At 31.9% G+C, this 27,838-nt stretch overlaps 1 protein-coding gene across 1 annotated transcript; it reads left to right on the top strand.

Moving 5' to 3' along the window:
• The first annotated feature begins 3,694 nt into the window (after positions 1 to 3,694).
• On the top strand, positions 3,695 to 21,680 carry LOC113868583. The gene is made up of 24 exons (XM_027504280.1): positions 3,695 to 4,012; positions 5,565 to 5,616; positions 5,710 to 6,563; positions 7,076 to 7,191; positions 8,247 to 8,455; positions 10,374 to 10,493; positions 10,639 to 10,767; positions 10,876 to 11,001; positions 11,414 to 11,469; positions 11,594 to 11,693; positions 12,152 to 12,269; positions 12,437 to 12,646; positions 12,831 to 13,155; positions 13,432 to 13,525; positions 15,307 to 15,415; positions 15,497 to 15,762; positions 15,884 to 16,008; positions 16,552 to 16,786; positions 18,115 to 18,303; positions 18,394 to 18,641; positions 19,853 to 20,090; positions 20,171 to 20,410; positions 20,765 to 20,850; positions 21,322 to 21,680. The coding sequence occupies exons 2-24, from the start codon at positions 5,611 to 5,613 to the stop codon at positions 21,479 to 21,481; spliced, it is 4,359 nt and encodes a 1,452-aa protein (XP_027360081.1). The 5' UTR covers positions 3,695 to 4,012; positions 5,565 to 5,610; the 3' UTR covers positions 21,482 to 21,680.
• Positions 21,681 to 27,838: the final 6,158 nt, after the last annotated feature.

Genomic DNA, 27,838 nt, shown 5'->3' with positions numbered 1-27,838 from the left:
CACAAAACCCACCCGTACCCTCTCTCTCTCTCTCTCTCTCTCTCTCTCTCTCTCTCTCTCTATGCAATGATACTTGACACATGTGAGGGTTTTTTTGTCATTTCATCATGATTCGTGTACTAACATCGTATATATATGTGTGTGTGTGTGTTAATTTAGGTATGACATGGTAGGGAACGAACGTGTTCAACTGTCATATAATATTTGGCTGAAACACAAAACTTCATAAAATACCTATTTTGCTTTTCTATCCCATTATTGCATCCTCGTCTACTCATTCCCCCCCTTTGCCTAGTGGCTCTCTCTTTCTCCCCTCACCTTCAATCTCTCCGTTCCCCACTAACTTTATTGTGTATTTATGAACAAGATTTTACGTGTAATTTATATTTATTATCGTGAAATTCGATGGAGAAGTGAAAAAGCAATTAACCACGACCAGCTTTTTCAAATGTTCTGACAAAGGAAGGCAAAATGGACATGGAAAGGGTTGTGGAGGACGTAAATAAAAGTGGAAGAGACTCGTTTATCAGCGAGGGAAAATAATGTGAAGGAGGGTGGAGGAGATGAATAAGGAGAATGGTGACATGGGAGTTAAGGAAGGGCAAGCCAACAATGACGGGATAGTCACCCAATAATACACGCCACAGTAATATATTATAATTAGTAAGCTTAACATTTAACACAATTCTTTACAAATAAATTACTTATTTGAAAAGTTAATAAAGTGTCAAAATATTTTTTAGTCAAATGGTGACCACAATGAGGTTATTTTTTCCTTTGTGATGGTTGAATCCTTTCAGAATGTTTTACTTGTCTGTCTTTTGCCGACCTCTTGTCCTGAAATGAACACCTCTTGTCCCTTGTCGTTGTAATAGTGGAACTTTATGAAAGGAATATCGAGACACATGCCCTAGTCTTCCATTTACATCTATTACCAAAAATTGTCACCTGTTTACATATCTATCAGACCTCGGGGTCACAATTAAATAAAATATGAATACAGCATTAATGGCTTAATTGCAACAATTGTTGCTCATATGCTAAAATTTCAATTTAAGCATTTAATAATTTTCAAACTTTTATTATAGTAGAAGGTTTTCATTATATTAAAAATAGAAAAAACTATTAGTGTAATGTTTAAGAAGTAGAAATGATTTTATACAATGAATTCAAATCTAGAATAGTAATACTTTTGTTTTATTAAAAAATATAACTTTCTGTTTGAGTCTAACATATTTTTAAATACCAAGAGTTTTGTATATATAGACAACATATATTGTGTTAGAAAAATACAAAATAAAGAAATAAGCTAAGGTAATTAACTCTATATTTTATATGTAAAAAAAAAAACATATAAGCTTTTATATTCGTATTCAGCTTTACTAAACTTTTGTCATCTATCTATATTATACTGAATCATTGACCTAATAAATTATACACGTGTCAGCCCAAATGGAGGAAATCCACAGTGCAATCAGATGTGGTCCCCGCTCAAGAAAAATAGTGGAGGAATAAAATAAAGTTTTTAATTTTGACGTATTATTAATGTTAGAAAATATATTATCAATTAATAAAATATACTATAAATATAAATTTAAAGTTAATTGCTGTAAGCATTAATATATTTATTTATATGATAATCGATAATTAGATAATATGTATTTTATTTAAATTTTAAAATAAATATAGTTTGTAATCTTAAACGACACACAAATACCAATCCATCGTTGATTAAATATGATTGTAGTCTTATTCAGTTAATAAGACACGCAACGCGTAAATCTGATGATCTGTTTCCACATTGAACAAGAAAGAATAACGAATATATTTAGTATTTAGTACTCAATTTCATTCCACCACTTCTACTCTCTTATGAACACGTTTGGCCATGAATGCGTAAGATCTGAAAATTATAACTCAACGTTAAAATAAATTTATATTTTAATAAACTTGACATGAATCTAAGTACAACGTAAATATCGTAGACATATGAGGTCTTTGATGCATTCAAATGAATATTTCTTTTGTGTAAATTTACTTTTATTTAATTTATGAGACTATTATAAGATTTTGATTTCCTGAAATGAAAAGGTACAAGCAAAGTGTTTTCGCATCATGTTTATAAAATTTTACGTTAATTAATATTATTTTTTTAGGAATTAAATAACATTATAGTTTATATAATATTTAAAAACAAGTATATTTCAAATTGCAAACGTGACAAAATCTTAGGATATTAATTAAAATAATTTTTAAATAAAAATAAAGTATTGAAATATTAAAATTTAAAGGTTTTGAAGTCAAATTGGTATTGTAATTTTTCAAATTTATTTTTTGTTTTATGTTGATCCTTTGTCGTTTTGTTAAGTTTCAATTCAATATTATTTATCAATTATAACGGTAAAAGACCACCACAATTAATAGAAATACAATAAATTATGATGATAAAAAATTATTGTAATTGATAAACAAGACAAATTAAGATCAAATAAATAGATAGAAGATTAAAATAAAATAGTTAAAATATTTAATTAAAATTATCAGTTGAATTACATGTAATGAATATGTTAAATAATATCAGTTATTATCTATATTTTAACTTTAAGATCAATATTTTTAGTATGACAAAAAATAACACCTCGTATGCAAACATAACTCAAGCAATACATACTGATTATTCAACAGTTTGACATGCCCGTTACCACTCAGCAGTGTCTTAGATAATTAAAATAATTTTTCCTTTTAATGCAGTATTTTTTCTTTTTTCAAATAATTCCTCCTTAAATGAAAAAAATCCGTATATAAATAAATAAATAAAAGATAACTTTTTAATGAAAGAAAAATAAACAAAATATTTTATTTTCACAGAGAAGAGATATGAAAAATTGAGTCCAACATTGTCTAATTATTAATCCTTAATTTAATATTAAATAATTTAAAAAAGTTATTAAATATGATTAAAAATATATAAAAATCAAATTAATTTACACATTTTTATTAGAATAGTACACATACAATTTAAAATTAAATTTTCAATCGATTTGAATACAATTTCTTTCAATAAAAGATACACAGAACAACTTGTGTACAGTATTTTTATTATAATAATTGTTTTTGACTTTTCTTTTTATTAATAACTTGCAGTAACTCTTTATTATCTATGAGTTAACATATATAGTTTAAACTCTGTTGAAAAAGTGAACGCAAAAGAAAAAAAAAGCATAGGAAGTTTCCTCATCAATAATTTGTCACTGACGTGACGAGTGGTTTTTCATTTGATGAACTTTTTTGGCCATAAACGAGAGTTTGGTGACACTTTAAAATAGGTTGTTCCAATACAATTACACATCGGAGATAAATTTTGCCAATCAAGGTAAAACAACTATTACATCTGTGGATGATATTTTTATACAAAACAATAATTTTTTATAAATATAAAATTTATATAAAATAATATAAAAAATAAATAACAATTAAAAACAAAAATATAATTTACACATATTTTTAATTAATTTTAACCTTAAAATATATACGCAACTTTCCTTCAAATAATAAACCCATAAAAAATAATACAAAGGTTAATTAAAATTTACGATAAGGCATATGAATTTGGGTGGTAGTTTTATATTTTAAAAGAAATTTGAGTGGTAATATAAAAGGGTAATTTTGAAATAATGGAGAAGAAGGAGGGGAAATGCAGAAGGAGGTCCAATCATTCAGAAAAGCTCGCGTGGATCTCTCAATCAGAGGTCAGAATCCAGCTACACAAACGTAGTTTGGACTCGTACAGACTTTCTCCCTACATACTCAACACTTCACTTCAATTCCCAGGTTTAGTTGAAAATTTTAGCGTTCCATTAATAACGAAAAACTCGAAAGTAAAAGGAGAAAAAGCTAAAGAGAAAGAAAACGATGCACACCGTCTTCTGACTTAGACCAACTACTATTACCCCCCAAAGATTCACTGCAATCTTCACTCTCCTACTCTTTTTCTTCCTCGCTACTCTTTACGGTTAGTTCACTCTTTTTTTCACTCTATCGCTACCAGTTTTTCCCCTATTACCTCTTCCACGATTTTCGTGTTTTCATTCGTGACTCTCATAGCTCTACTTTTTATCCTTATATTTTACATCGCTCTTGTTTAATTATCAATAGGTTTTATGCTTCGTTTTTTGTTTTGCTTGATTCGGATCGCATTGCATGAATTATTGTTTGAGGACCTGTAGTTTTTCGCATTTTCTGAACGGATTCGTGATCGAGTTCCGATAGTGTGATCACTGCACTTGAATTTCGCTGCGGTGGGGTTACATTGATTCAAAGCGGTGTAGGGGACTGTAACTAACTAAGTACGCATAATTCTTTGGAGCTGTGGGGATTGGGGAATAAAGGATAGTGTGCAGTGCAAGTTAAGAAAATATTATGGCACTGGTGAAGTAGTTATGTGTCCAAAAATGAGACGCAAGGTTGCTAGAACATTCATACTTGTGTAACGGAAAGCTTTAGAACATGCTGCTGATGTTGTTATCTTTTATATTCTGTAAGAAACTAAATGCAATATCCGAGTTTAACCATGTGCAGAGCCTTTTATAAAACATCTTTGCCAAATAATACCAAGTGCTTCAGTACGAAAGTTTTACGAATTCAAAAATAACCAATCAGGATAGGTGTTTGTGAATGAAAGGTAAATAAAATATTATTAAATAATTAACAGCCAATCCAGTTTAAGAATTGTGCAATACAGTATATAAATTTTGTGTAGTGTAACGTTTTAATTGTATTAATGCTGATCACTGACAGTGTTGGTCATACTTGGAAACATTTTTATTTCAGGAATAATGCAATCCGAAGTAATTCATTGCACATATCCATGTTGTAACGAAGATAATATTATGCTAGATTTCATGAAAGAAATAATGTTAGTGATAGGGTTAAAGATACATGGCAGCAAGTGACATTATTAGGTCAAGATATATGAATCCTATGTTTTAGTTTTTAGTTGACAATATTCTGTTGTTGGGACCAAAACCTTCCAGCAAATGATGCCCAGCTTAGATAAGGTGTTCTGTTCAAGAATTTACAATGACTAAATAAGATGGTTAATTTAGATTTTTGTCACTCAACATTATGATGTAGTTGTTTATGTACTACTGTATTGCCTTTTCTTTCTTGTTTAAAATTTAGATTTATTATAATATATAATAGACAAAGTTGTGGATAACTTGCAGAAGAGGGGTTTTTTAACACATTAATATGATTGATCCGTTCATACATTTGCAGGGCTTGATTAGAGATATCCTTCATCCTTTTTTTGGAAAATTTCCTCAGTGAAATTCCTAAAGTATGATATGATTGCCTTTGTGAACATTAAGAATTTAACTTCCAAGTTTATCTAGCATTCTAGCTTCTACATCCCACTTAAGTTGCATCATGATACATTGTTTCTGTATGTAGATAGAGCTTAATGAGTAATCCCTAGTTTAAGCTCTAATATATCTAAAAAGATGAAAACTAAAGGACCCTAACTTTCTTGTTTTCTTATTTATTGATATTTCCTTTGTATTTTGTTGCAGAGTATATGTGTAAACGTGGCTTCCTCAAGGACCAATCCCTATGGAGGTAGCTTTCAGAAATAAATACCTCCATACTTTCCACTGAGCTGATTGAAATTATACATTCATTCTGATTTCTGCTGATATATACTTGCAATAGGTGGTGATGCACTTTGTGGTGATGCATTGGCATTGGTACCTCTGGTGCTGCATTCTATTGGGGTATTTTCATATATCTTGTACTCCTCTTAGTTCAGGAGATCATTTGAATAGGAGTACTATCTTAGAAGATTGGTTGGGTTATTCTGGATCATTTGTAAGAGATGATTCTCAACTCCATGATTCTGCATTAGTTGAAGCATCAACTTCGTCATTCTCATTGAATGAGTCAGTCTCTTGTGAGGACTTTGAAGGTGTAGGGTCTTTTAATACCACATGCTTGCTGAGCTCAACTCATTATTTGAAATCTGATATTTACATATATGGTGTTGGAAACCTAGAGATACTCTCTGATGTTTCACTTTCATGTCCGGTGGAAGGGTGCATGATAACTGTCAATGTGTCTGGTAACATTAAACTTGGTCAAAATGCATCTATTGTTGCTGGTTCTGTGGTTTTGTCTGCTGCCAATCTGACTATGGAATACAATTCTTCTATAAACTCAACATCTCTGGGTGGGTCACCACCTTCCCAAACTAGTGGCACACCAGTTGGCGATGATGGAGCTGGTGGAGGGCATGGTGGGCGTGGTGCATCTTGTTTAAAAAATAACAAGACAAACTGGGGTGGTGACGTTTATGCTTGGTCTACGTTGTCTGAACCGTGGAGTTATGGGAGCAAGGGTGGTGGAAAATCAACTGAAAAACAACATGGAGGGAATGGTGGGGGGCGTGTTAAGCTTCTTGTGAAGGACACTTTATATGTAAATGGGTCTGTTAATGCAGAAGGAGGAGATGGAGGGTCTGATGGGGGAGGTGGCTCTGGCGGAAGTATACTGGTACATGCCAAAAAGCTGTGAGTGTGACCTTGTCAGTTTGTGAACATATGCCTTTTTTTTCATATCATGGCTTCTAAGTGATTGTTAAGGGTGTCTATGGCTATTAATTAAAGAGTAAAAACTTTCTTTTGCATATTAAGTCACTTTTACTAATAGTGGCATCATTATAATTAGCAGTTTTCTTACATATTAAAGTGTAGATGATAAGAAAATAGCAGATGTTCGTAATTATTTTATTACTGGCAGAGAATTGTGGCTTTTGTTAACAATGGCATGTTGTCTTTCCTTTTACATGTATCTGCTTTGGTATTTGGGCTATTGTCATTTACAATTGCAGATGGTAGTATTCTTTTTTCTTCTGAAGAATGCTGAGGGTTTTGGAAATGTCTTGTCTATGTTGAATGTTTTTGAGTTGTTTCTAGTTTTTAGAAGTGTCTTCTCTATATTGAAGGTCTCTTAGGAAATTAATACGTCAACCTAGTGAATTATGCCTGTAACTTTTTTTACTTAATTTTTTGATTGAGTGTAGGAAGGGATATGGTACTATCAGTGCTGCTGGTGGGATGGGATGGGGTGGAGGTGGTGGAGGAAGAATATCACTTGATTGTTACAGCATACAAGAAGATTTAAACATTACTGTTCATGGTTTGTTCTCGTACACTCGCGCATCTGTACATGGAAGTTAAACCAATTATGACTCCTGCTTGATCTTTTGTTCTACTGTAAGAGTGTTAAGCTTAATCTATGTGAGTCAAAATACCAAAGATTAGAACATCTTTTGAACAAAGGTTGTAATTTTCAATATGAGCATGGGCAATTTTTTTTTATATATATAAAAAAAAATAGCATATGATAGGATGTGGTACCATCTTTTTTAAAGGAAAACAAAATGGTATAATGCTAACTTACCTACATGCTAAAGTATGTGATATATGACTCGTTGAAAAAAATAAGTCAAGAAACCTGGCCTGTTTTGACTCCTTTCACTTGTTTAAAAGGATAGTATCCAGAACCAATTCAACAATGAAATCTCTCAAGTTTCAACATCTCAGGTTTTCCATTGAATTTTGTAGTTTTTCAGGAAGGTTGTTCTCCTGATTTAGATTCTGGAATCTGTTGATTATTATTCATGATTATATTCCATTTTTATTTGATTGGCTTCCAATTGTCACAATTTCTTGTGTCAAGCCTGCTGGTGCTTCATCTTTTGCAAATTGCAAGCTTAACTTTTTCAGGTTTTTTTAAGTGATGAATATTCCGGTGTCATTTCTTCATTGCCATATGAAGCAGGGGGGATAATATGGAATTATGGATGAATATCATCAATTAAAATGGGTGAAGGGAAAATCACTTGGGTAGATTACCAAATCTTTTTACTGTTTTTGTGTTGTTAATTTGAAAAAGTGGGTTTTTTATCCTTGTGAAAAGGAGGAGGATGCTAACCTCTGCCCTAAAGGAAGGAGGTTAACATTTTCCATTACACACATTCAGACACATTCTGAATCTTATGGTGGTGTTGAGAACTTGAGACCATGCATTTGATAATTTTAGATATGTTCTTTTGATAAAAAATTTTTGGTTGACATTTTTGTAGTTGTATATCTTCAATATTTTCAAATCACCTAACATGGAAGGGTGCCTTTTCTAATCTGGATAGCAAGAAGGAAACTTATGTGCAATACATACATTTGTTGTGACAGGAGGGTTCAGTATTGGCTGTCCTGGGAATTCAGGAGCGGCTGGCACATATTTCAATGCAAACTTGCTAAGTTTGAAAGTCAGCAACGACAATGTCACAACAGAAACAGAGACTCCTTTGCTTGACTTCTCAACCAGCCCTTTATGGTCAAATGTTTATGTGGAAAATAATGCAAAAGTTTTGGTTCCACTTGTTTGGTCCAGAGTTCAGGTAGCAAATTATACAAATCATGTACTATACCAACAAACGCATACATGATCATGGAGTCACCGGTTTATAACTTTTTTTTTATATGAATTTTACATGTGTTTCAGAAAATTCTTTATATGATAGAGAACTACTTTCGTAATAGTTTTGATCAGTTGAAGCATTTTATAGTTCAAACAATTATAGACCCATTATTTATTTTTGAAAGTCTGCTTTTTTTGTTATTGCCAATTGCTGGAAATAAAAGCAATTATTTTTTTAGTCCTTTTTATCCTTCATATTCCTTGGAAATAGCAGACTGATGTACATAGGATGTATCATTCATGTACTTAGGAAGTAACATTTGTATTATCTTGTAATCATATAATGTATAAATATCCATCTTGCTGAGAGTTGTTTACTAAAACAATTCAGAAAATTCCTCTAAAATTTTCTAATCTTTTCTGAAATAATCTCCCAAGTTTGACACAGCATGCTACACTGGTTCATTGACGTAGTTTATTATACTGTTTTGTTGCCTTTAACAATTGTTGTGTTGATATCCCTGTTTCATAATGTCAAACTTGTGTCTCATTTCTTATTCAATTACTCCCAACTGATGTAGAAAGGATATATGATTTAGCTTGAATGCTCATGTTTATGTTTTGGTCTCTATTTATATGTGCACATAATTTTATATTTCTATACCATATATTTATAGACAGTTAAACACACATTGTGCATGCACATACACCTGTAGGATGTTTATATATAAATATTTTTTGCTTACACCATATAATGTAAGTTTTTGGACCATGTCAATCTTATATTTTGATATTATACCCCCCTCCCTCTGGTTTGAAGTATAGGGAGTTGATGATTCATTCTGTCTTAATGCATTATATTTGACTACAAAGTATTCTGAAGTTGCATATTTTCCTCAACATCTTATTGTGAAGGTAGTGTAGGTGTAGGTGTAGGTGTAAGCCACTTGATAATGGCTGGACCCCACTTAAATTTTCTGAATGGTACATATGTTCACATCATCATATTCATGTGCAACATCATCATTCTTGCAACTTGTTAATGCATGCTCTATGCAGTGTGTTTCTCATACTGTCGTTTATGCATATATATCAGATGTTTTAGAGGATGGTTTAGATTGCGAATAGTGTCTCCTTTAAAGAGTTCTCATGTTGTTATCCTGTCAATTAATTTGGATTCTCTGTAGTAATTAAAATATTTATAGAGATTCCAACATATTTGGTGGGCTTACATTAGTAGTTTCACAAATTTTGACCATGAATCTTCTAAATGATTGTTGCTGAAGCATTCAATAGGTAACTGTTGTACAAAAGATGAAAATTGAAAAGGGTGTAGTGCTATACCTCTAGGTGTTTGTTCAGATGTTAGTGGAGAAGGGTAACTTGATGGATATTCTACAAGGAAGCTTGCCGTATTGCTAACTAAGTTGTTATAATAGAATGTATGTTTACCTTGTAGATGTAAAACAATTGAAAAAAGGTGGTTGTCTAAGAACCACCTTGCAGAGATGGTTTTTGCACCTTGTCCAGCATAATTCAAGTCTGATCTAAATCTGGAAGTCTTCTGCTTCCATGGGGATCTTTAAGGCGCTCTATAAACCATTGGATATGTCAGGGTTATGGCTTTTAAGATTATATGTCAAAATCTGTCAATGCTACTAGAGATTCATGGCATCTTTCCCTTATGTTGTGGATATTTCACTTGCTCCCTCACTACCCAAACATTGTTATTGGGACTTGAATGAGCCATTAGTTTTTCTTATAGGCTGAAGCTTATTTCTTGTAATGTTACATTGTGTTTTGTCTTCAAAAGTTTCGTTGATATATTTTATATCATTGTAACTCTTAACTATTGAAGCCTAATATTTGATATTGGTTTGAATGCTCTAATTATGAAGGTAAGAGGCCAAATTAGTGTATATAGTGGGGGAAGCTTAGTCTTTGGCTTGTCTGATTATCCAATTTCTGAGTTTGAGCTTGTCGCAGAAGAGCTTTTATTGAGTGACTCTATCATAAAGGTACTGGATTGTGATTCAAAGTGTTTTTCTGTCATAATTTTAGTTCCATTCTCAATCCATATAGTTGTTACATACTTTGAACTACTATTTGTTTGAGTTATAGTTTCAGCTCATTATTTAACTATTTTGCCTTTAATATATGAAGGTTTTTGGTGCATTTAGAGTTTCAGTTAAAATGTTACTTATGTGGAACTCAATAATGCAAATTGATGGTGGTGAAAGTACTGTTGTGACTGCTTCCGTACTTGAAGTGAGAAATCTGGCCGTTCTAAGGGTATAGTAATCTTTATTCTTTATTCAAAGTTACATGTATAATTGGTTGTAGAACCATATTTTGTTCTTGGTAGGTTGGAGCTTTCATTGTGATTTCTTGCCTTTGCAGCAAAATTCTGTCATTATATCAAATACCAATTTGGCTTTATATGGCCAAGGACTGCTACAGTTGACTGGTGATGGGGATGCAATCAAAGGCCAACGACTATCCCTGTCTCTCTTCTATAATGTGACTGTAAGCAATTTTCTATGCAAAAAGTTTTGTAGCTTTTAAGTTTTTTGAAGTGGTTAGAGATTTAAATGATTTTTTAGGGCTCTCCCTTATACAAGGGATGACAGTATCAAAAAGTTAGTTGAAGCAAAATATTCTTTTGGTCATTAGGTTGGCTGTGAGTAGAAGCAAATATCTACTTAATGCAGTTAAATGATTTTGAATACTGGTATATTCATGCAATGCATGATTTCTATTGCTGTTCTCTTTTTGTGGCTTTACTCTTCCATGGATATTGGTGTTGGTTATACCTCAATTCCTTCACACAAAGACAAGTTTTTGTGTTATATCACTATTTCTCAAATTCATTATTTCCCTCCTTTGAAGTTGCAGTTGTGTGCAGCCTTTCAAGTAACATCCCTCCCTCTTGTGACAGGTTGGCTCAGGTTCTTTACTTCAAGCTCCTTTAGATGATGATGCAAGTAGAGGCACGTAAGTATGACTACTTTCCTCCCACATTGCTTGACTCAAACAATTTCCATCTGGTCCACGAACTCCTCTCTGAAACTCTAAACTTAATTCCTTTTATTGTCTTGTTTTTTAATAATGTTTGTAGGGTGACTAAACAACTTTGTGACACACAGAGATGCCCAATAGATTTGATAACTCCACCTGACGATTGCCATGTCAATTATACACTCTCCTTCTCACTTCAAGTAAGATTTGTTGAGTACTAGGAAAGGATGTATTTTTAGATGCATTTCATCTTAAAAAGTGAAATTCTTGCCCTAATTTTTTGCTATTCATTTTTTGGCATTCTTGGAAGTTGGAAATACAGTGGAACCTATTTTACCTCCCACCTTTGTTGCATTTAATGTAATTATATAATTTCTGAAAAATGAATTCTTTCAGGTATACATTAACTACTTGACGCAATATTGGTTTTAATCATGTTATAGTGGTACATTTATATTTTTTTTGGGTACATATATGTGTATGTTGACTGTGGTATGATATACGACACTGAATAACATCTTTCTATAATTGCCACTATCATTTCTAATTCAATCAGCTTTTTTAGTTGGGCATCATTTTGTGATTGGTTCTACATAAGAACAACAAAATGTTGCTGTTCAAGTTGAACATTGTGGTGGCTTCTTCTGAATTTTTGCAGATCTGTCGCGTTGAGGATCTTCTTGTAAATGGCATTATGAAGGGAAGCATACTTCACATTCACAGGGCAAGAACTGTGATTGTTAATGCTGATGGTATGATTACTGCATCTGAATTAGGTAATTAAATTGTTCTACAAACCTTTTTTTTTTAAATTATTTCTATTATTATTATTATTATTATTATTATTTCTACTCTACCAAGTTTTACTTGCTAGTAAAAATTCTAATTCCCCAAAAAAGATAGTATAGTTTTGAGATTTTGATTAGATAGGGACCTTTTTCAGGTTGCACTGAAGGTATTGGTAAGGGAAACTTTTTGAATGGAGCTGGTGGTGGTGCTGGACATGGTGGAAAAGGAGGGTCTGGATATTTCAAGGGGAGAGAGAGTATTGGTGGTAATGAATATGGAAATGCTGTTCTTCCATGTGAATTGGGTAGTGGAAGTGAGGGCCCTAATGAGTCATATGGGCATGTTGTTGGAGGCGGGATGATTGGTAATTCATTTTAGACGCCTTTCATTTTACATGTTTCATTGAAAGGTTACTGCCAAGTTTACTTCTGATTATTAACAAGGATGCAGATGGCCACAGATGCTACATCTGTGCCTCTAGTCTTTATACTAAAGGATTTTTTTATAATATTCTCTGATCACAGTAACTTTTGTTTAATTTTTTCTAGTGATAGGATCCATTCAGTGGCCACTTTTGAGGCTTGATGTTTATGGATCCTTGAGGGCTGATGGTGAAAGCTTTAGCAAATCAATAATAAGCAGTGATGGTTCTTTGGTTGGGGGTCTTGGTGGAGGTTCTGGTGGAACAGTCCTTCTTTTCCTTCAAGAACTCAGGCTCTTGGAGAATTCATGCTTATCTGTTGTTGGGGGCAATGGTGGTCCTGTTGGTGGTGGCGGTGGAGGTGGAGGTCGAATTCATTTCCATTGGTCAAAGATTGGGATGGGTGAAGAATATGTTCCTGTTGCAGGTATTAGTGGCACCATGAACAATAGGTATGCATAATCTGCTAATGGCTTTAGAAGTGGAGCATGATAAAATATTACTGCTTTTCTTCGGCCAAAACTCTATTTCCATCATTGAAGGACTGATGTGGTGACCCATAATCTTTGGAGTTTGGAGGACCAAGTTGGGGCTTACTCTTTTAAGCAACTTGAAAAACATGGTTGTTGTAAATAATTTAATCCCTATTATGGTAAAATGGTAATGGACATTTTCCTTATATAAACTTTGCTGAGAAACATCATCTATTTCTTCATGATTTTATACAGTGGAGGTGCTGGGAACAATGATGGTCATCAAGGACAGGAGGGCACCATAACTGGGAAAGCATGCCCTAAAGGCCTTTTTGGAATTTTCTGTGAGGTTTGTTCCATTAGTTTTCTTTTCTTCTTTTTTTTTGGATTTGCTTAATGTTGGATATATACCTATCACTTCTGTGAAAAGTTAAATGTTAGATACCAGAAAAATATATATTGAACAGAGATGAGATCCACTGTATTACAGAAGATTTCTGGCCTGTATCATGGGGATAACAATGACTTGGATATGGAAAATGAAAGTACAAAACTGGTAAGAAAAATAGACTGGGCAATTAGAGTCTTCCTGAAGGTCTTAGCCAATTCCAGCCTATCCCTTGTCATCATCTTTCAGCCTTAAACCCACCACAGCTGAATTACTCCCACATTACCCTCCCTACTGCCACCTTGGCTGTTTGGTAACATAGTGGATAATCTTCCATTTTCCCTCTTGGTCATGATCCCCTGGATTGTGACTCCTTTTCCTCCTCATGTACACTTCAGCTTTTTTAGGGATCTTATCATTAAACAAGAAATGTGCAGAGAGACTGCTGAGCTACATTTATGAATTATTTTCTCATGCCAATTGTTTTTAGTCTCTTTCATAGTAGTCAATCTCGAATAGCGGCACGGAGCGGCCAACCTGAAAAACGCTATAGCGGATAGCGGGATGGCCGCTATTTTAAAGTTCTAAGTATTACACCTAATATAAAAATAATATCCAAAACAGAGAGCAATAAGAAATAGAGACGGAGATAAAAAGCAGATAAGGAAATAAGAAAACAGAGAATTGATCACTCACTAGAAAATGTGCAAGTTCGTCATATGTTTTATCAGAGATGAAGAAGATGACCGGAAATGTTTGGATCATATTGGAAGCTTCGCCGGAGTTGAAGAAGACAACCAAAGATAAAGACATAAAAAATGTAAAAAGGGGTGAAAGCCCAAGATTACTCCCATTTAAAGATGTCCAACGTTAAGAAAGTGAGGGCAAAGTCGGGTTTTGGCCAGGGATGAAATAGCGGCCGCTATGGCTGCGATTCTCCCGCGATTTGGCCGCTATTCGCGGTGCGATGTCTACTCCATTGAAACGTGATGCTACAAGCTTCCCATAGCGGTGACCTGCCGCTCCGCTCCACTCCTCTGCGATAGCGGCCGCTATTGACTACTATGGTCTCTTTTAGGAAGATATCTTATTCTCAGCTCCTTTAATCTTCTCTTTCTCTTTAATACAATGCTTTTTTGATTTAACAGAAAAAGTGCAATGTAAAAGCTATTCTAATGACTTCATTTAACAACTGATAATTGTAAGTTATGTGGTTCATCGTCATGATTTATGAGGACAGTTACAATAATTGACATGTCTGCCATAGGCATCTCTGCTTTTGTTGGTTTTAGTTTGTAATATCAAACATTAGTGCATTTAAGTCTTCTGTCTTTTGATAATTCTTTTTTTGTCTGAATAGAAAAATAAGTATTATTAAAAAGAAGAGAAAAAAGTACCATAGGGTAAGGATAAGATAATTTGAAGGAATGAGGCTCCTATTAAATGAGAAATCCTCCAAAGTGCACAAATGAGGTTATATTCACCCTTGATTTAAAGTATGTTAAGCTCATAAGACACTTTAATATAAATCAATGGAGGATGCACCCTTACTCATGTACTTCAGAATTTTAGAGGAGCTTTTTCTATTTTCAAGTGCATAAAAAATAAAACAAAACTAAGTAAACAACGGAAGAAGGAATGCAGAAAGGCACTTCAATCTCTCTGCAAATCTCATAATTCTTGCACATTAACTGGATATTTTCTGTCTCATAATTTATTAAACTGTGCAAGTGAATTTTCAGGAATGTCCTGTTGGTACTTACAAAGATATTGATGGTTCTGATGCACATCTTTGCATTCCTTGTCCTCTTGATCTTCTTCCAAATCGTGCCAATTTCATATATAAACGAGGTATTTTTGATGGAATAACATGGCCTTACCTGCCTAACTTTACAGTCATTTAAATTTGTAGGATGGTTTTTTTCATTACAGGGGGAGTTACAGAACGGTCTTGTCCATATAAATGTATATCAGACAAATATCGAATGCCCAATTGTTTTACACCTTTAGAGGAGCTCATTAATACATTTGGGGGTCCCTGGCTATTTTCAGTGATGTTGTCATTTATTTTGTTGCTTTTGGCTCTGCTACTAAGTACTTTGAGAATCAAGTTGATTGGTTCTGGTTCATATCATAATTCAAGTTCAATTGAACGCCATAATCGTCACCGTTTTCCATATCTTCTGTCCCTTTCTGAGGTACTATTCTGATAATGAAATTTACACTGTTTAATTAGTTCTTTCTGCAGCTTTAATTGAGCCTTAACATGTTCTCTCTGAAACTATTTGATGCATTACATCTTTGTTGTTTTAACACTAGGTGCGTGGAGCTAGAGCTGAAGAGACTCAAAGTCATGTACACAGAATGTACTTTATGGGTCCTAATACTTTTAGAGAACCCTGGCATCTTCCTTACTCTCCTCCCCATGCTATAATTGAAATTGTGTAAGAGAAACTACATATTCAGACGTGCATGTTCTGGATCCTGATGTCATATTGCTTTATATGTGGGACTACGCTGATAAATACTGGAAATGCATTTTTGGTTGAAATCATTGATCCTTGGTGTTACTGAAATCATACCTACTTGTTAACTGTATCCATTTAGATTGAACATATCATCTTGTAGTTTTGATATTACTATCAAATACTTTTTCTCTGTTAATAGTTTCTATTGTAAAAAGAAGTCTCGGTAAATAAAGATTCTACATCAAACATCTGTGTATAAGGAAAAGATAAAGAATCCCAGCTAGTATTCTAACATAGCGTCATATTATTATATGTTATAATTGTTTAATATAAAAAACTATTTAGAGATGTAATATAAGACCATTTATATGTCTTCCCCTAATAGCATAAGATTTTAGGAACACGTCATTAATCTACTATCCCAAAAGCTTAAGCTATTAGGTGGAAAACATGAATGACTTTATATTACTCAACAATAATTGTGATTTTGATTAAGATTTGATCTTAACTGCAATGCAGGTATGAGGATGCTTTTAATAGATTTATTGATGAAATCAACTCGGTCTCTGCATATGATTGGTGGGAGGGATCAGTGCACAGTATACTTTCAGTTGTCGCATATCCTTGTGCTTGGTCCTGGAAGCATTGGCGGCGGAGAGTCAAAATTAGTCGCCTTCAGGAATATGTCAAGTCTGAATATGACCACTCATGTCTTCGCTCCTGTCGATCACGGGCTTTGTACAAAGGGATGAAGGTTTGACTTGCAAAGCATTTAACATTATGGAGTAATTTCCATATCAAAGTTAGAATTTTCTTAGGTGTATGATGTATCGATTATTCAATAGTAATAAATAAGCAGACTGAAGGTTCTTCTAGAGTATGCAAGCGTAAGGGTGATTTGCGGTCAATTAGGGCTCCCTACCTAATTAAGAGGCACTTCTAAAGAACAATCCAAGCTAAATAATAGCTGAATACTTGGTCTTCTCAAAAGAGCATTAAAAAAATTTAGAAACTTACTAAAACACTCCTAAGTTGATATTAAAACATCCAAATGTCATATTTTTGCTTGGCAACTGTAGATTGAATTGTGATAGTAGAAATTTGTGCGATTGTGTTGTATTCATCCTTAATTCTAAAATGTTTCAACTTCTAAATTAACATTCCTTTCTCCCTAGATGTAAGGATTAGGTTTTGATTAATAGTATATAAATACCAGGAAGCTTTTTTTGGCTATTTCTTTAGTGTTCCTAGAAGCAATCAGAACTTTTACAATCAGTACTCCCCAGATGTTTATCATATTGCATTCCTTTATTTGCATACAAATGCAAAACAGTGTGACATAAATTGATTATAACCTAGGGAGAATCACACCACAAAAGGTAGCCATTGTATTTGGAGAGATCAAGGCTTTATAAACCCCACAATAGAATGTCATATTACAAATCAGAGACTCTAGTCTCATATGCAATTGGATCCTAACATCTCGCTATGCTACGCAGCCCCAATGCTTACATGGGCTGACTGTGCACTAGCCCCTCTGACTAGTCCTGGGCAAATCTTGCAATATCGGTGTCAACACCCATGCTGCTTGTTTACAGTCAGGAAACATGGTTGAAGACTAATACCAATTGATATACTAGTTCAGTTCTGCCCAGAAAGACTTTCTTGTAGAACTAGAACACAAAAATATGATCTCCACTAGTTCAGTGCAGTTTGAGAGGCACTGGTTTTCTCCCAACTTCTCAGTAGTTCTCTCCCTACCTTCTACATATTGGTCCAATACATTATATATGCTCCCCTCACTCCAAGTAAATCATTGGGCCCACTATTAATAGACCCATTTTGCATAATCCATCTAGTATAGACCCCTTTTTATATGGGTCTATTTACATTATTGCTATCATAAATGTTGGTATTAATTTTGTATATACCTATGCAAGTATAACATATATACATTGCAATTCTTCTGTTTTTCTGTCTCGTATTAGAATCTAAGACCTTTCAATAAAGGCTTCCATGATGTTCAATGGTGAACACTATCATCCTTTTTAATGTCTTTAATTTAAGAAACAAATGATGCAGGTTGGGGCTACTCCAGATTTAATGGTAGCATACATTGATTTTTTCCTTGGTGGTGATGAGAAGCGATTAGACATTGTATCAATTATACAGAAGAGATTTCCCATGTGCATAATTTTTGGCGGGGATGGGAGCTACATGGCACCTTATAATCTTCACAGTGACACACTGTTGACCAACCTCCTTGGTCAGGTATCTTGATTGTTAATGTTGTTAAGATTTAGTCAGTTATGTTTTCTCTATACATGGCTGACATACTAATCCTAAACTTTATATCTGCAGCATGTCCCAGCAACCGTTTGGAATCGCTTGGTAGCTGGACTGAATGCTCAGTTACGTACAGTAAGGCATGGATCAATTCGTAAGGCACTAGTTCCTGTTGTTGATTGGATAAATAGCCATGCAAACCCCCAACTTGAGTTCCATGGAGTTAAAATTGAGCTTGGATGGTTCCAAGCAACAGCTTCTGGTTACTATCAGCTGGGTATCGTGGTAGCCGTTGGGGATTATTCCCTTCTTGATTTGCACCAGTCTGATACTTGGGTTGGTGCTGATGAAGTTATGAGGTAATTTATAATCCTGATTCCTGACTGAATGCAGTTTACATACAGACCACGCCTCTATTTTCTTCCGATTTATCCTCTTAACATGGCAGGGAGTGGGAATGATTTTTGTTTTGTCCTATGATAGTTGACAGTGCCTATTGTAACCAAATAATATCAAAATGAATGTTGGTAAATGGATTTTACATGGGAAATATTGTTGGAAAGAAGAATTTGATGTGTACTCAAAGAAAGAACTTGGGAAAATAGTTTTAGAGAATGTTTGATGTTCTCATTTTGAGTAAATCCCTAACTTAGTCTTCAAGAGATTGTATAGGTCAAACATTTTAGTCTCTGAAATTTAAAAAATCCTGTTAGTTCTTCAATTTGCCAAAAATATTCATTTTCTAGTCCTTTTCCACTTTATCTGTCACTGTTGTTTTGCACTAAAAAGGACTAAATTGAATGATGTTTTGCAGAGTTAGGGACTAATTGGGATTGTCTTAAAGAACTAAAATGCTCTATCTATACAATCTTGAGGTGGTTTACTCTTTCATTATCTGTTTCCACTAATAATAACTAACGTGTCACCTTTTTTCACTCTGTTATTTTTTTTACATTTCTTATACAAGTGTTTAAAAACAGGAAATGAAGTAAAAAAAGGTGACATTTTAGTAACTATTAGTTAGTGAACAGAAAACATATTCTTAAACCAAAAGGTAACAGTTCAAATCATTTAAGCCCGATATGGTTTATGACCATTGCAACTATCTCTTTAACGATAGTAATGAAGATTCATAATACTTGGTTTTAGAAATTTGATCTGATTAGATTAGATGAATTAGGAAAAAATGCAAAATGGTTTTTCTTGGGTCTTGTCACAGTAGTTTAGAAATTTAGGTTGTATTTTTCTTTGATATGATTACAAATAGCTGTTTAGAGATGATTCTTTCTTCCTATGCGCAAGTTTATCATAATGAGATCCAGCATAATGTATGGTGTGCTTATGCATTGTCACTATTTAGAAGTTAGTATATTCCCTTATCAAGGGGCATGCTGGGGATGCAAAATCCCATTAATAATTCTGCTTTAAGCTTTCAAGATGTGTGGTTCCTTGATGTTGTTCGTTTTAATGCCTTCTAGATGAAGATTAGTACAGGGAGTTTGTTTTTAAATCCCATTTTGTGTATTAGGCTTAGAGGGGTTCTGTTTTTTTATAATGATGACAGGAAAAATGTTGCACATGGAAGAAAGAATCTTAAGCAGCTGCAGCATAGTTGGCCATACACGAGCAATTCGTTATCTCTTAAAAGGATAACTGGAGGAATTAATGGTGGCCTAATAAATGATGCTACCTTAAGATCATTGGACTTTAAAAGGGACTTTCTATTCCCACTTTCTCTGCTATTGTGCAACACTAGACCTGTTGGTCGTCAGGTAATTAAATTATTTTAGGTGCTTCACTTTTCCACAGCTATAAATTGAACATTGTCTAATGTATGACATCTTTGTTTCAGGACACTGTACAGTTGCTGATTACTTTGATGCTTTTAGCTGATCTTTCTGTCACTCTCCTCATGTTGCTTCAGTTCTACTGGATTTCTCTTGCAGCTTTTCTTTCTGTTTTGCTAATCCTTCCTCTTTCTCTGCTTTCTCCATTTCCCGCTGGTCTGAATGCATTATTCAGTAAAGAACCTAGAAGAGCTTCACTTTCTCGAGTGTATGCACTGTGGAATGCTACTTCTCTATCTAATATTGTAAGTTCTATTTATATTGTGATACCATTTAGTGTAACTGTTCATTGCTTATGTAAAGCAACAGTAAGCATGCTTTGTTTGCAATTATAGTATATTCTGAGCTTATGGACCTTAATAAGGTTCTGCATCTTAAGTATTAAAACCTTCAATCTTTGTGCCTATTAATGATGCCCCCTCGCAAAAACTGATTAGTAGAGGCCCCACAACATAGTCTTGCAGGTTGATGGAAGAATGTTACAGAATTGGAGGCATATTGAATTCTTAACCTTTTAAGATAAATATATTTGTGCAATCATTTGAAATATATTTCATTCTTTTAATGTAACATTTGTTTCTGTATGTGCCTGTGTGCAGGCAGTGGCATTTATTTGTTGTCTCCTTCATTATGCATTATCCTACTTTCATCACCCTGACGAGGCAAGTGCACGGAATATTAAGAGGTAAGTATGTCAACTTTTTTATGCTACCCGTTTTTCTCAAACAATAATGGCATGTATTACAGACTGACTGCAGTTTTTTTTTAAATTTACTTCTGTATATCAACTCTCTGGATTTATAACATCATCTTATCTATGTTTATAGTATCAAGCTTTCTGATTTACTTCATATTTGAACATGATATCCAGTTGAATTCCGCTTAATCATTGAACTGCCTCTCTGCATTGAGGTTTTGGTAAGATTTGTCCTAGGACGGAAAATATCATGTCTAATTTAACCGTTCTTTAAATATCTACAAACTGGAATGTTTTTGTGATAAATGAATATCAGGAGTTGGTTTTGATGATTTGTCGTTCCTTATTAGAAATTTTAGTTGCGTATTTGCTTCTTGCTTTTAGAACTTATTATTTTCTTTGGGTTAACAACTTGGTGTTCGTTGTTTTCAAGTTTTGGTACATCACATTCTTTTGCAGGGAAGATGATAAATGCTGGCTTTTGCCTGTCATCCTTTTTCTATTCAAGGCGTTACAGGCCCGTTTTGTCAATTGGCACATAGCGAATATAGAAATCCAAGATTTTTCTCTATTTTGTCCGGATCCAGATGCTTTTTGGGCTCATGAATCTGGTTTGTGACAGTAAAAGGACAGAAACATTAGAATGTGAAACTGGATGTAAAGTTTTTGATAAATCCAACAGTTTAGAAGGAGGCTTCATTTCGGCGGTGGTCGTGAGGCTTCTTGCAGTCTTGCCATGTGAATATATTCAGAGATGTGTACAGGAGAATGAAGTACAGTTCTGCACTTTTTACGTCTTTGTAAAAAATTTCAAGGTTCAAGGGATAAACACAAGAAAGACGCCTCTTTCAAGTAGGTTTTTTTTCTTTTAATTTTTTTTTTTGGGGGGTGGAGGGGGCGGGGGATCTATGCATTTCACGGTGCATTTAATTTTTTTCTAAAGCATTTTTTGCCACTAAATGCATGGGAAGTATTTATTATAGCTATTTCTTTAAAAGAAACATTGAACATGCAATCTTTTCTCTTTTTAAGCTTATAAATGAAAATAATCTCCATATTTGAGTTTTTTTTTTTTTTTTTTTTTTTTGCTTTTGGCCCTTTTGAATTTTTTTTAGGTTCTAAATTATTTTAATTTCAATTTTTTTTGTTTTAGTGTGATTCATTGATAAGTTTTCACGTATCAATTTTCTATTGGAATACATTAAACAACAGAGTCATACCTAAAAAATCATGAAAATATACAAACTATATTTTTTTAAAGGATCAAAAGAAAAAAAATTGCTTAAATATAAGGACCAATTTCATATTTAAGCCCTTTTTTTAATACCTCTATCTTTTCTTATTTTAATTAAAGGTAAATTATAAGAAATTTGTCTAGATCTTCAATTATTCTCTCTTTGGTGAAAAAAAAAATAGTAAATTAAAAATTGTACTGATACACCAAAATAAAATGGTATGTGTTGAAGTTTTCCTTGTTAAGAAAACATTTGGGTTGGGGATGAGATCGGTATTATAAAACTTATACCAGTTATTCATTCGATTTAAGTATTTAGCTAATGAATTATTGGTTAAACCTTACTTACCTGAGTATCCCTAATGGGATAAACTTCCAATAATTGTGATTTTGAAGTATAAAATTAACAAAACTGTATAAAATTTTTAATTTGCCAATTCAAGAATGGCGATTGAGTTTTCAAGTTTTGGTTTGAGTTACTAATTTTAGTTCAAGTTAAGTCAGTTTAAGATGGTTTGATTGCATGATCAATCAAATTACTAACTTGAATCATATGACCGATTTTCAATTTAACCGGTTTCAATTCACTAATTCGAACCAAGTTTAATAACATTGAATGAGATTTGACTGCTATACTCCTTTTTTTTTTTGGGTCTTGTGCTATCCTCTTTCAGCCAAAGCACAATAATCAATGTGGCTGAATCAATTTTTTTATAACCTTAATATAGAATCTTGATGCAAATTTTTTACAGAAAAATTATTAAAAAAAATAAACAAATAGACTCATTACCTAATTATTTATCTAAATAAACCTTTTTACTGTAATATATTTTTGACAGTCAGAATTTAGTTCTCGGATAACCAAATTCTGACTTGAGTGTTTTTTTATTTTTTTTGTTTTATGTTTTTTATATAATAAAATAAATACTATTATTTAAATTATATTTATATATATTTATATTTTATTAAAATAAATACTTATGATATGTTATTCTAATAAATATTTATAAATATTTTGTTAATTATCTATAATAAAATAAAATTTATTATTTGAATTATGTTTATATTTTTATATTATTTGAAAATGAATAAAAATAAAAATAATATTTATTTTATTGTTTATTAAAATTTATTTTACATATTTAAGATAATAAATAATAATTTTAGAAAAAAATAATAATTATATTTTTAAAAATTATTAAAATAATTAAATAATAAGTAAATTATTTTAGATAATTTTTAAAAATTAATCAAAATATTTAAATAATAAGTATATTATTTTAGATAGTAATGTTAATGCTTCAATTATTTATATTTAAAGAATAATAATTATATTTTTAAAAATTAAATAAATATATTAAATACTATTCTATTCTATTTATTTATTTAAATATGTTATTTTGAGTTAATATTTTTAAATATTAGTATGATAAAATGATATTTTGAATAAAAAATTTATTTTAATTAAATTAGTTTTTTTAAAAATTACATTATTTAATATTATAATTTTTAATAAATTTTATTTTAGAATAAAAAAATTATTTTTAAAAAGTAAATAAAATATTAAGTTAATTATTTATACTTGAGATAAATATTTTAAAATTAACGTTTTCATATTATTAAGTCAACATTGATGAAGACAAAGTGCATTAATAAAGATGATAACAAATTCATAACATTAATAATTAACTATCTCCGTAATGGTGGTCAGTTTTACAACGAGGGCGAAGTTTGTGACGTAGTGGGTTTCATCATTGTGATTGTTGCTCCAGCATGAACTTGTGGAGGATTTAGATTATTATGAAGGTCTAATTGTTGGAATGCATTTGATGAATTACCAGGTTCATTAGCAAAATCCGGTTAATAAAGAGATTGCATGCAAGTTTGTGCTGAAGATGGAGTTGTAAAATCAACTCCAAATAAGTTTGTAAAAAAAAAATACTCCGATGTTGTTGCAAACGAATGTCTAGTGTTAATTATGTTTGCTTTTGGCTTAATGTTAGGAGGAATTGATGCAGTCTCGTGGTACAACTTCCATATCGTCTTACTTCCAAATGTGTTGGTAGTCCTTAATTGTTGGTCGCTCCTCCTTGGATCTTGTAGTAGTGGTGACAAAGGTAGGAAATAAATGGAATTGGCAATGTACTATTTCATGTATTCTTGTGTGTGACATAATGGGCCTTGCATGGGATGACCCGTTATTGTCAACTCCATTGAACATGTCTTGTAACCTAATTTTCATCTTGTCTTCCTAGCATTAGATTCTTTTCTCATTCAAGCCATCCAATATACTTCCAAACAAGCTTTCTCTCCTCCTAATCAAATATGCCTTCTGACATTCATATAGACCAAGAGATAGTGACTTCTCAGTCACATCCGACATTTGATTCTCTTTTCATTCAAGTCATCTCATATATTTTCAAACAAGCTTTCTCTCCTCCCACTCAAAGATGCCTTCTGACATTCACGTAGACTAAGAAATAATGACTTCTTAAGAATCCAAGGCTACTCTCTCGTACCAAAGTTTATCTATAAATCCACGGCCACATGTTTTTATTCAAACTTGCATCCATCTTTATTCTTCGTTTTTCTCTATCTTTGCTCTCATTACTAAAAGTGTTGTTATGGAAGCAAAACAAACACAGGTCCGCCTTCGTTGAAAGAAGGGTAAATTTTACACATTACCATTATTTACTGAATATGTAAATTAATATTCTATATATAATATTACTAATTTGTTAATAACTACAGGAAACTAAAAACATAATTTTATCTTTCTGTCATTCAATGCTAGAATCTAGTCCTCTAATTGTTTCTATACTTGAACAACTTGGTTTTGCTGAGGTAGCAAAGCTAAGGCATCTTAAGGTGGATCACACATTAATAACAACTTTGGTCGAGAGGTGGAGACTTGAAACTCACACATTCCATTTTTTAACAGCGGAGTGCACCATAACCCTAAAAGATGTTGCACTTTAACTCGGGCTAAGAGTTGATCGTTTACCAGTCATTACTCTAACAATGTTTGACTGGGAGGAAATATGTGACACATATCTCGGTATCATGCCAGTCAAGGGAGAGTCACTTATTGACTCTATGCTAAAACTAAAGTGGCTGAGAGATAACATGTTGCAATTACCAGAAGAATCATCTGAAGAAAAAATTCACGCCCATTGTAGGGCTTATATACTATGTTTAATTAGAGGTGTTTTGATGTCTGACAAAACATGCAACAAATACATCATATGTATTTAGCTTTATTAACTAATCTTAGAAGAACAAGACGATATAGTTGGGGTTTTACTTGTTTAGCTATGTTGTATAGGAAAATGTGCAGAGCCACGAAAGTTGGTAGAAAAATAATGGATGGTTGCTCATCACTGTTAATGTCTTGGGCATGGTATCGTATATCATATATTATGCCAATTTATAGTAATCTACCAATATACCTTCTCGTGTGCAGATGGAGCGGGGTAGAGTACTAAACTTTTGAAAAAAACCTCACAATGATGTTGTGGGGTACAAATCAATGTTTGATCACATTCAAGCTAATTAGGTAACTCTTCATAACAAAAATTTGAATTCATATTTATTTTCTTATCTTTTACACATCATCTTAAGTAACAAAGTTAAATTTATTTGTAGTTTTTATGGGCGCCATATCAAGACTTGCAAATATCAATACCCATGGAAGCATATAGAGATATTCAACTGTGGATTTCATGTACCTCCATCCTTTGTTTTGCAATTGTTGAATGACACCAAACAGAAAGAGTCAAATTATAATTTTATCTCTTTCAAGAAGTCTCTTTTCCACTGAATAATTTGAATGACCTCCACAAAATTGACATGAGAGGAAGACAAGATGAAAATTGAGTTACAAGACATGCTCAATTGATCGAGATATGGAACAACAGACGTAAGCTGACAATAACAGGTCATCTAATGCAAGGCCTATTGTGTCACACACAAGAATACATGGAATAGTACATTACCAATTCCATCTATTTCCTATCTGTGCCACCACTACTACAAGATCCAAGGAGAAGCGACCAACAACTAAGGACTATCAACACATTTGAAATTGGTATGACTTCCACACCATTGTACCACAAGACTGCATCAATTTCTCCAAATATTATGCTAAAAGCAAACATAATTAACACAAGACATTCGTTTGCAATAACATCAGAGGATTTTTTTACAAACTTATTTGAAGTTAATTTTACAACTCTATCTTCAGCACAAACTTATGTGTAATCTTTTTACCAATTAGATTTTGCTAATGAACCTGATAATTTATCAAATGCATTCTAACAACTAGACTTTCATGATGATCCAAATCCTCCACAAGTTCATCCTGAAATCCTGGAGTAACAACCACAACGACGAAACCCATCACATCACAAGCGTTGCCCTCGTTGGGGAACTAGTCACTATTACAAGGATAGTTAATTATTAATGTTGTTATGAATTTGTTATCATCTTTATTAATGCATTTTGTCTTCATCAACGTTACCTTAGTAATATGGAAACGTTAATTTCAAAATATTTGTCTTAAGTATAAATAATTAACTTATAAATTAATATTTTATTTACTTTTAAAAATAATTTTTTTATTCTAAAATAAAATTTATTAAGAATTATAATAGTAAAGTTTTAGGATTTAGGGTATTAAAAATTATAATATTAAATAACGTAATTTTTAAAAAAACTAATTTAATTAAAATAAAATTTTTATTCAAAATATCATTTTATCATACTAATATTTAAAAATATTAACTCAAAATAAGATATTTAAATAAATAAATAAATAGAATAATATTTAATATATTTATTTAATTTTTAAAAATATAATTATTATTTTTTAAGTATAAATAATTGAACCATTAACATTACTATCTAAAATAATATACTTATTGTTTAAATATTTTAATTAATTTTTAAAAATTATCTAAAATAATTTACTTATTATTTAATTATTTTAATTAGTTTTTAAAAATATAATTATTATTGTTTTCTAAAAATATTATTTATTATCTTAAATATGTAAAATAAATATTATTATTATTTTTATTCATTTTCAAATAATATAAAAATATAAACATAATTTAAATAATAAAACTTATTTTATTATATATAATTAACAAAATATTTTTAAATATTTATTTTAACAAAATATAAATATGTAAATATAATTTAAATAATAATATTTATTTTATTATATAAAAACATAAAACAAAATTTTAAAGCGAAAAAAAAACTCAAGTCCGAATTTTGTTTCCCAGGAACCAAATTCTGGCTAGCAAAAATTTATTACAGTGAAAAAGTCTATTTGGATAAATAATTAAGTGATAGGTCTATTTGTGTGTTTTTATATTTTTTAATAATTTTTCTGTAAAAAATTCTACTCAGAGATTAGCAGATTTTTTTCATTAACTTTTTTACTGTTCATATCACTTCAATTTATTACTTCAAGAATTTATTTTTTAAAATAATTTGTAAATGATTTTCAGATTATGATTTTTAAAAGATACAAATTTCTAAAAATTCAGTTCTAAAAGTGATTCATAAATAGCTTTCGTTATTTAATTTTCAAAAAGTATCAAATAATTTATCTAATGTGCACTTAACGAGTGCTTATAACATACAATAAAAGTTTATATATAGTAATATTTTATTAAAAATCATGTGATATTACTGAATTTAATGCAATGACAACATTGAATGCTACAATTTTAA

Source organism: Abrus precatorius, unplaced genomic scaffold, assembly GCF_003935025.1.
Source record: "Abrus precatorius isolate BTA unplaced genomic scaffold, Abrus_2018 Scaffold6, whole genome shotgun sequence".
In the NCBI taxonomy this organism is placed as follows: Eukaryota; Viridiplantae; Streptophyta; class Magnoliopsida; order Fabales; family Fabaceae; genus Abrus; species Abrus precatorius.
Note: the sequence above shows the minus strand (reverse complement) of the source record. Positions and strands in the feature narration are given on the sequence as shown.

Bases quoted from the DNA above. Each gene is read 5' to 3' on its own strand.
- LOC113868583 (XM_027504280.1), top strand. The intron at 20,091-20,170 runs GTAATTAAATTA...TCTTTGTTTCAG, and splicing joins CTAGACCTGTTGGTCGTCAG to GACACTGTACAGTTGCTGAT. The intron at 20,851-21,321 runs GTAAGTATGTCA...ATTCTTTTGCAG, and splicing joins AGTGCACGGAATATTAAGAG to GGAAGATGATAAATGCTGGC.